Below are 11,247 nucleotides of genomic sequence, written 5' to 3'. Positions count from 1 at the left end.
TAGGCTGGTATTTAAAAGGCACAAAAATGTTTTGGGGACACTGGAAAGCTTACCATCTGTCAGAGCAGGTTCCAAAGCTCTGGAAAGGAATAAATGGGATGCTTAAAGAACATTTTCTAACTCATGGGAGTTTTTTTAATAAGAAATGCTGCTCTTACAAAACATTTAAGAGATTTAATGTACATCACTCCTGGGTATTTTCTGCCTACTCCAGCTGTCTAAGTTAGAAGAATATTTTAAAACATTAGAATTGTGGTTTCAAAACAGTAGGGATAGTAGTCACAAGGATCTATACTTTTATTTTAAATTTTTCATTAGAAAAGATCTAAGATCTTGATTCTTCAAGTGTTTTGCAACACTATTTTCTACAAATATCAGAACATTCTGAGGTCATCCTTTTGAAATAAAAGAAAAAAAACACCTGAGTACATATTTTATTAAGAAACCTGAACAAAATACAATCTTTATTTATATTTACATTACATACAATAGAATTCTACAATTTCTCTACACATTCACTTATTCACAGAGTAGTGTCTACAAACCAAAGGTACCAGCTGTCCCAGGACTTTTAAATACATTTTGCTGGAAAATAAAGACTTGATTATAAACAATAGAAATTAAAGTCTTAACTAAAATTCATAAAAACAAAGAACAAAAATTGATTTGGCATTGCATTTTGAAAGGTGCTCACCATTCTTTTCACTGCCATACACAAAAACATTCTTAAACATGTATTATCCAATGGGTATTCCAAATGCTCATTCAAAAAGCTCACTCTTCATGCAAGAACTTAAAAAATATTCTACCACCATGTACAATTTATCATCATTGCAAGCAACAAAGCCCCAGACCTGGCTTTTAGAGTTGGTGCTGAACCAGTAAGAAACAAGAGATAGTAATACGTAGGTGAAGCCGGATTTGTTTCACTTGCCAAAGCTTGAAGATCATGTACTACTATTCCAAACTTTCTTAGCAAACATATTTCAATTTGATTTGTAATTTCTCTAATCACTGCCCCTTTGAAATTATAAGGTGCCTCTTTGATGCAAATGTATAATTAGTCATATCTTTGTATGAATAAAGAAAGTTTTCAACAAAGATTTAATATTGCTGAAGTCCTTTAGTTATAAGATTAAAATATTAAGGAAAGAAAGTGTTTATGATCGCAGGTTATCAATTTTTGCCAGTAAAATACATTTCATGTTAATTTTAGAACATATTTATCATTTTAGAGTACTAGCTCCTACACCAACAGGGCTTTATGTATTTTTACGAAACCTTATTAAACATGAAATATTAAAATGAATGTAAGAAAACACTGTAAAAAATGCACAGAAATTTCTACTGCAACTTGACAGCATACCAAAACCCAAGCCAGTTTAAACTGCAGTTTTATAAATCACATTACTAATTAAACATATTGCTGAAAAGGGGGCACTTTTAATGAACATGCAAGCTATTCTTTGTGCAATTAGTATTCACTAATTTTTCAGCATGAAACTTTGTCCCAAATTATTAATACGGAATTATCCTGAGCCACAAATAAGAGGAAAAATGCAATTATAAACTAGGACAATCAATAATGCTAAAAATTTCTTTATAAAAAAGGGAAAGGAATCACAAATGAAGATTAAAAATCACCCCTGTGCCAGCAACACTCCTCCCTCTGAGCCCCATCAAAAAATAAAAGGCAGTCTTTCAAAATCAGTTTCGCAAAGCTTTAGGAAAGAACATCAGGGAAATTAAAAACATTACAGCTACAGATTTGCGTAGAGTGAAAGGTGGAAACAATGCTGTCTGAAGAATACCTAAAATAAAGCATTAGAAATGGAAACTTGTCACGCTTAGCAGTTTTGTATTGTTACTATAAGCAACTTACTAGTTATTTAGTAGTACACTGACCTTAAATTCTCTATTGATTGGGGCACAATGTGAACAGCTAATGCATGATTTTATATTTCAAACTTCTTTCTCAAAAACAATTTGAATGTTTTTATACGAAATCAACTCAATATTTTATAAGTACGTTGTTAAACACAGATCCTTTGAGGGTGATTAATAAAACAAATCCCAAAAGCAGAAAGCTACAATTTTCATTTTGTGGTTGACAGTGAAAGTACACCTCTGAAATTGTAAACTATATACAAATTTAATGTGCGCTAAAAAATGTTCATTCCTTTGGGTTACTCTTATCACAAACATTACCCATTTACTCTACTCTAGTGCAGAGGATATGGACTGATCTACTATACGCAGGACAGTAACATTACAAAAGACAGTAACAATATGTGCAGTTATAAAGGACTTCTAGATAGTAGGTAACTCGCAGGTGACCATTAAACAAGCATGGAGCTGCATAAGGATTTCATAACAGTTACTATACATATTAGTTGAATGCAAGTGACAATGATTGGCTATATTAATCTGAACCACATCCTGCCATACAGGCAGTGCACCCAGCAAAGGAATTTGTGAAATCTGCATGCAGTCTACCTGTTCCTTTGTTTCTCAGCTTTCATCTCAGAAAGTCATCCACCATTTTGTATTTAAAATATTAGACAAGGGGTCATTTCATTTTCATACAACCATAAGACTCTTTAATGGATACACATTTTGAATAAGTAAACACATACAGAAACACAAATATAATGTATATCTAAATACAGAGGTTAGTTCCTCAATGATGCATTTAAATCTCAAATCTCCTCTTTTAAAGTGATGCAAGAATGCATAGGATTGTTTTTATTTGGTCAAAACAAGACTAAATTCTAAAATACCCTTCCTATACAACAACACTGTAAAACAGGTTCAATGTGTTATTCTAAATTCTTACTGTTTTGCTTTTGGAATGTAACAATTTCATTTGGTATAAATTTGAATAAAATTTCAATAAAAGATTAGAATTAAATAGAATGTATTAGTTTTTTGCCAAAACCAAGCACCGTTTAAGAAAAGGTATGATACACTCATCTAACATTCTTTAAGTTAGTATTTTTTAAATCCATTACATCTTTTTAATCTTGGGTTCATTTAAATCTGCTTACTAATGAAACTCATTACACTCTCCACCCTAAACAGCATAGAATATAACCTGCACAGATGAAAACCTAAAAGGCATCCATTTTCAAAAAATGATAAACAGTAGAAATAGGCCACATTTTTTCCACAAATGATTTTTAAAGCACTGGAAACAAAATACTTCTTAAATGATAAATTCATGGTATTAAGAAATGAACCATATGGGAAAATAATAATTCCTATTATAGCACTTTAATCACTCATCTGTAAACAACAAACTGGCTTACAGTATTTTTCAATTACAAATAATTAAGTCATTATGAAAGCATCAATTAATTAAATTAGTTGGCCCTTCAGCTACCATCCAAAAATCTGAAGTGTAACTTGACTACAGATGTACAGTATAGTCACTCTGCAGTCATAATGCAATTCCACATGTGTAAACTGAGACCCTATGAAGCATTCAGAAAAATCTGATCAAACTCCTGCTTTCCTTCACCATTGTGTCCTTATTACCCATCTGTAAAGTACCTATTCTTCAGTGGTATAATGATTAAGATACAGAGGAACACAAAGCAAAAAGTCCATCTAAGCTCATACAGCTCTAAAGAACCATGAAATGTGTTATGTACTACAATTTACTTTTAAAATCTTAATTGAATTTCCATATACAAGGTACTTAATTTCACAAAATCAGTTTTGATCTTTTAACATATAGCAGTGTCTTGGCATACAAACCTTCAGGATGCCTTCTAGATAGCTAGGCAGCCAAGTCTGACAGAAAGCCAAAATTAGGCTTGTGTTCAAAAAGGGTTTTTTTATCTTTTAACTTGAGGCAGTTAAATGACCCGAGGCTTCTTCACACAAATTTCTATCGTTTGTCTCCAAATTATCTTTGCAATATTCTGTGAAGAACAAGCAGAAATATAGACAAATAAAAGATTTGGTATAACATTAAATAATACCTTTTAAAGTAATTTTTTCACTATGTATTTATGCTTAAATAATCTCACAAAGCATCTGCCCACATTAGAGGTTTATGTTTAATTGTAAGAGCAAGACCGTAGGAGATCTTTTTGTTACTTACATGCAAAACTATTTGAACTGCAAAAATAAAATTCATCTTGGTTCAGTGGTTAAAAGCAATTTCCAAACATTGAAAGTTTTAAAAAAAATGACAATCTAAGTTTCTATTGAAGGAAATATCAGATAACTAATGTGAGCTAGGTGAATGCTAGAATCAAAGTTTTGGAAACTTTGCTATTCTTTCTCAGGAGGATTAACTATTCCTATAATTTTTGACAGTTGAACAACTATTAAAACCAAAATGTGTTTGATGTCTCTCTTTAGATTTGTTTAAATACAGAATGTTGCTTTCATGTTGTTTGGATGCTGTTTCCTTAGTGTTATACTAACTGGGTATTTTACAACATGTCTGGTTTTAGACAATTATTAGCCACTGTGTTTTCACTACGTCTCAGTTTAGCAAAAACGTTTATAGGCCTGTGGTTGTAGAATGTCTACTAGTATTAACTATCAGTATTAGCCAAAGGTGAGTTTAAACAGATATAGCACTGAAAAAAACACTACAGAAGCACAAGACTAGACTTTCTTCATAATGCTCACTTTCTTGTTATACTTTTCATGGGCTAAGAGTTCTGCAGATAGTCCACATCCTAGCACACATTTGAAAAATTGCTACAGGAGTGACCCTAGAATGTTTTTCCTTGCCTAGAATGTTTTGGGTTTTATAACAGATGCTATGTAACAACTACATGGACTTCAACTGCCATCTGCAAAAAAGAAAAAATTCAACACTGCTTACACATTGCTCTCATTTGCATGTCTACAACATGATAAGGTTTGGAAGAATTTATGAGTGTGATATGATGGCCATCAGCAGGTTCTGCTTTCCTACTGATACACTGCTATAAGAATGTGACCATTACCTGGTTCACATCTCTATGTTCCTACTAGCATTTCTTCTTTCTCCAAGAACTAGTATCTTCATGAACAAATCTGGAACAAGCGATGCAGAAATGTAAAACTTAAAGAAGTCTTAGGCCCTCTCTACACTGTGCATATACACAATTCTATTTGCATTAAATGGGCCTAAAAGTCATATTTTTCACATTCATTATACAGCCTGATACCATATACCAAAATCACATTCTAAACTACCTCAGGTTGGAGACAACAGAGCAGATTTCATTTGTTCACATCAGTTGCAAAAGTGTATATAGGACAATGTATCTAAACTTTTTGCATTTACCCACCTATATCACATAATCCTAGGGTACATGCCAGTCTTTAATGTTCTTGCGCTCTCCATCACTGATACTTTGCATGTTTCTAAGATAGAAACCAAATCAAAGACATGCAAAATTTAGTTTTGCACCCAGGAGCATTCATTTCTAACATCAACATTAATAAATTGATTATAAATCACATCTATGCGCTAAGAGACAGGAAGGAGTATGTGCACATGACTAATTTAACAATCCATCACTGCAAAAGCACTAAATGCTTACATAATATTTGCATATATAAAAGTACCCAATATTAATGCATTACAGGAAACAATACTACAGTGTGGACACACTAAGATGTGCCACTGCTGTCTTTCTGAATATGGTCAGAAAATATCTGAATTATTTCTGTAAACAGGGGGCTAAATGAAAGTTACTTTCATCTTTTTATTAAAAAGTGAGAAATGACTTTACACATAAAGCTCACCAGAGGGCAGCATATCATTAAAACAAAATGCATTATCAGTCACATCTTAGCAGGGTGATTACATACAGTAGGTTATTAATCATCCAGATAGGAAGAAGTCAATGAGAACCTCCAATTTCATTATATTAAGATTACACTTCCCACGTAATGAACAAATATATCAGTATTGCAGAATCATAAAATCCTGGATCAAATCCATGTCCCAAACACTATTTCAGTATTGACAACTGCCACTTAATAACCTTACACACCAAGTTACTACTTTCTGTAGTTTTTATTTGACTGGTTATTCTACCCCTAAATCATGAAAACCTTTTTGAAAACTATCATTTCTACAGACTAAGAATTCTCATTTAGTGGTAGGCAGGGTTGAGGGAGTATATACCGTCAACAATTTTCTGTCCTCAAAGTCAATCTACGTGTTATTCTTTATCTACTCAGATTTTAAAAGTCCAAGTGTCTTCCATAATACTACATGAAAAAATAACTAATAGTTTAACGTGCTTAGTTTGTGAAAACTGAAGACTGAAGTGCTGGTGCACAAACAATGCTTACATTTTAAAGCAGTTTACATTCCTGTTCCAATATGAAGAGATAGTCAAAAGACTGATTCGCCTCATTACCCTCAAGAAGTTATATCTCAGAGCACAAAACAACTTATGCAAGTTCTTTAATTTCAAGCAGCAAACTCAGACATCTCAAGCATAAACTGATCAGTTTGACACACAGACCTTTACATGAATACACTGTACACATATTAACATTAAGAATCATCTTTTTAATTTCCTATTAAATAGAAAACTTCTTTTTAATTGCTTTTCACAGCCTATTTTTTTCATTAAAATACTGACAATGCGACACGGTCATATCTGCTATATGCAACAATATTTCAAAATACAAGTAAACAGGAAACCAAGTTAAGTTTATATTAATCATATCATTTTGAAGCATACAATTCATATAGAATACAATAGCGTCCGCAAATGTTGCTGAATACACCAGGTTAATTTCATAGTACGAAGTTTAGCTATAGAAAGTATATCACTTTAAAATGGATTGTTGACAGAACTTAAGTCATTATTAAATTTCACACAGCCAATAGAATTGTCTGGCAAGGCTGTTATGGATGTGCTAGTATGGGGTCTGTGGACCTTTTAGGGCCAGAATGAGTACACTACTGCAACAAAGGAAATAAGGAAATAAGGCCAACCTGGACAATTTAAGATTTGAAATCAACTCCTGCTTAAAAATACAAATGTTGAGGTATAATGAGTGTTAAAAATGTAACTGTGGATAATGTAACTTACCAACGACAACCTACGCATGACTTCTCACATTTGCAAACACATCAAGTGCCTCTATTGTTTATACTGCAAACGAAACTCAAAGCAAACCAGCCAAAAAGACCACCTTAGTATAGTTTATTCCTTAAGCAAACTTTGTTCTTCACACAGCTTTTAAATTAGAAAACAAACTAAAGCTATCATAACCTTAACAGTGTATTTTATTACTGCATTTCAAATTGTTACAAAAAGTATATGCAATACCAAATTATTTCCTGTGAAGGAAATCATTGATTTTGGATAAGGGGTTGATATAAGGGAGTATGAACAAAATATCTAAATGAAAATAATCATAAACCACGTATATGGATGCATATCTTATTAAAGACTGCAGATGTATTGTCCGCATGAACACAGAACAGCTGAACTAAACAGTGAACAGGCACATGCACGTATATCACTAACTGAAGTACAAAACCCCCAAAACTTACATCAAAGTTTCCGAATAGGGTATAAGCAATTAAACATTTTATATACAGTTTTCTTCATTTTAAAATGAGCGTACCAAAAAAAAGAAGAACCCTTAGTCCTTTCTCCACTGAAATTAATAAATATACTCCTTGTTCAATATTTCTATTATGTGGTAGATCTTTCATAACTAGAAAGGAACAAGCAAAGATTACATGCTGAAAAGTAGAAAGATAAAAAATTAAAACGGTCAAACACACCTGAAAGTTTTATTTTTTTCTTCTATTTTTCAGCACAGAATTAAAACTTTACTCGCCTGCGTTGCAGCTTGCACACTGACAGCTCCCCACTTGAATACACTACTCCGTAAACCATTTCTTATAACCCTCACTAACTAGAACCTTTACACACCTAAAAGATTCAAAGGCAGACTTATCTTGGTCATGAACAAAGTATAGTAAATATATTGTAAGGCATAATGTTTCCATAAAGAACAGAGAATGCTTGTAACAGAAGAAGTTTTTGAAGTTAGTCAACATCTTCATTACTAAAGTATTTAAGATTTTTTTTTAAAAGCAAGAAACTCCAAGTTTGGAAATTCAGTGACTGGTCAAAACATCATGTGGTTGTGAACATCTCCAGCACCACAGATTTTACAAGTACTCTTCACCTACATAGTTTAAGAGGAAACTCCAGATATCAAAACACTGATGTAATCAATTGTTCATGTGCTCTACAGGATCAGTCTTTGGCTTTGCTCAGACATTAAATTCTGCTTTGTCTGGAACTCATTTGATTCAATTGGTTACAATATTATAAGTTTAATGGATTAAATGTATGTTATTTTTATCTAAAGTAGACTATTAGTTCTATGTTTTCAATCATTTTACGGTAGGACCCCTGGGTATGTCTTTAACCATAACCCTGATAAACATGCTGGTTACTCTTTACTTTTTATTCGGCAAATATGTATGCATCTCCTACCAGATGCTGATGGTTGCCCCTTATATATGGTTCCTTCCTCTTCTAAGAAACGGGTATTCATCAAGCAGACACCAAGGGATGTGTACGTTTTATCCCCCAATGTTGAGAACTCTTGAGAAGGTTACAGTTCAAAGTTTCTTATTGCTTAGAAATTGAAACAATTACTGCTTATATTTTCATTTTGCTATTTGTGGATAATGCTGAAGTTCATAATATCAAAAGTAAAAATTAAACTTAGTCTAATAATGGTTTTAATTTACTACCTTGAAGAATCAAGCTATTTCCAACAAAATGATACCAAACCATGCCTCTATGTCAAATAGATACTACAAGAAAATCAAGAGATTTGCAAAAGACTATAGTCTGAATAATAAGAGCTAAATCTGAATTTTCACATTTGGAGTTTTTCCAACAACAAAATTTGACAATAGGTTTTATCTGGATGTAATGATCTGTCATACAATCATCCATCTGAACTCTGAATTTCAGAAACAGATCTATGCTTAGGTTTTTGGTAAGAAGCTTGAATGGTTTGTTAAGAAGTAACGATAATCACTGAACATTTGGCTTAAATTAATGTATATATGATGAAATTACTTTTTAAAATGTTCTAGCTAATTTCTAATTTAATTCCAAATTTAGTCTTGGATTGCACAACAAAATTGGATAAGATAGTGCTTTGTATATAATGGACTTAAAAAATCTTATAGAAAGGCAAGAGTTGTATGAATCCCTGCAGGCATTTTAAATATTTAAAATTAATATATAAAAATGATATGTTTTTTTTTAAAAGCCCTTAAAAACAATACTGGACTGGCTAAAAGAGCAAAAAAATTACAAACCTAGACATTCATTCCATGTGAAATTACAGTACATTTGTGTTTTCATCAATTTTTAAAGGTACCTGCAGAAAACCACAAACTGAAATACAGCTATGTTAGCAAAGCAACTTTACAAAGAAGGAACAAAAAAAATTGAAGGCCAAATTCCAGCTAAAAAAAACACAGATGGTGACCCGCTCAGAGGTACCCAAGACCTTAAACATGATCATTGGGGGAAAAAAATGGATTTATGACAGTTTGGCTTCTGTTATGATGTACGATTTCATCCCACAGCTTAACAGAAACACTTGTATATAGAATTAACACAATTCAGGTGCATTCCAGCTTAAAATGAAGTATACAAGGACTTTCTTTTAAATAAACCCACTGAAGTTGGATTCTTCTAAAGTGAAACCCTTACATTTTACTTTTTAATACTGGTAAGCACAGAAGAAAAAAGTCAGCATTTCAGAACTAGAACAATTTATAAAAATATTTCTAGTTACTATTAAATAATCTAAAAATCTGTTTGTTTTTTTTAGCAGGGTCTTGCCTCTGCTACAGTGTGATGAGGTCGACTAGGTTGCCTTTTGGAGGAGTCATGCTGTCAGGGAAGAAATTCACCAGAGTGTCAAAAAGTTGAGTGCGCTGAGCATAAGTCTGATCCACATCTGAAAATCCTGGGCAATAAGCAGAGAAACACATTAGTTTTGCTTGTAAATGAGGTTAAGTTTGACTCACAATCATTTGTTTCTACCAAAATTAGATACTTTACTGACCTATAAATGGATAAAGCACTCAATCACTACCGCAAATCATAAGCAAAGCTGAACATGTAAATTCTAGAAACAAAACTGAAATAAAGTGCTTTTTATATACCTTACTAGCCTTTAGGTTTTCCCTACCTAAAGAAAATTCATAGACCATTTTAAAACATTGAAAGTGGTCACTTACCTAATGGGATGAAGTCTGAACTGGATTTAAACAATGCAGATGCCAGGAGCTGAAACTGAATGGAACACATGCAAATGAAAACTCAGAGCAAGCCAAATCAGAAAGGTCATTTATAGGACAGTAAAAAAGAAAAAAGGTTGTAATTAAGATTAAATCTAAAAATCCTTATTTCATATAGCACTGTTCCAAAAGTCTGGAAATGGAAACTAATTTTGCAAAAAAGTAAAAAAAAAAAAATTTCTGCTTCTGTTCATTGATAACATAGATAATCCAATATTTTAAACACATCAGGATCATCAGAAATGAACCCTGCATAGATGTTTAAGAAAAAACAAACAAATATTGTTTTGGAATACTGGTTAAACATTTTTGACATTTTGATTCATAACTGTTGCATAAACACTAAATCACCTCATTAGTGACAGCTGATTGGTTATAATTAACGTTATACCTTACCCTGTTGACTCTGAAGTCAGGAGAAATCACAAAGAAAATGTCACACACGGAATGATGTATTCACAGACAATCCTAATCAGAAATACAAACTGTATGTGTGCGATATAAGCTTTGTACCTACACCATTCCTCTCGGATTCTGGACAAACATACCTGTTCACTGGATACTGAGCAGTAAATGCCACATCACAGCTCATTACACTAATGTTCAATGGGCTTCAAACCCACAGCATAACCATTACATTCTCATCTCATATGAAAACAATTCTTTAACAAGCAAAATGAGGATGTGCACCATCCAGATGGGTCTATGGGCATGACTGAGGCATTTTTATCACTGTTCACTACCTACCACTAACAGTCTTCCCTTCATAGTTACATGACATTGCGGAATATTAAATCACTTTTAAAACAACTAAGCACAATGACATAATGATCTTGCATGAATAAATGTGTAACTGTTTTCATTTGGTACTTCACTCCTATAGCTGGGAGTGTACTTGGAACCTATTTACAATCTCATGG

General features: G+C 32.6%; 1 protein-coding gene across 1 annotated transcript in view; it reads right to left on the bottom strand.

Moving 5' to 3' along the window:
• Nucleotides 1–420: 420 nt before the first annotated feature.
• The window catches only part of mkln1 (muskelin 1, intracellular mediator containing kelch motifs), a 33,606-nt gene continuing 22,779 nt past the window's right edge, over nt 421–11,247 (bottom strand). Inside the window, exons 17-18 of the mRNA XM_088645399.1 lie at nt 10,268–10,322; nt 421–9,993 (exon numbers count right to left, since the gene is read on the bottom strand). Coding sequence (XP_088501525.1) covers nt 9,872–9,993; nt 10,268–10,322 — 177 coding nt within the window. The 3' untranslated portion in view covers nt 421–9,871. The remainder of the gene's footprint in view (nt 9,994–10,267; nt 10,323–11,247) is intronic.

This window comes from Lepisosteus platostomus, chromosome 9 (assembly GCF_059453375.1).
Source record: "Lepisosteus platostomus isolate fLepPlt1 chromosome 9, fLepPlt1.hap1, whole genome shotgun sequence".
Classification (NCBI taxonomy): Eukaryota; Metazoa; Chordata; class Actinopteri; order Semionotiformes; family Lepisosteidae; genus Lepisosteus; species Lepisosteus platostomus.
Note: the sequence above shows the minus strand (reverse complement) of the source record. Positions and strands in the feature narration are given on the sequence as shown.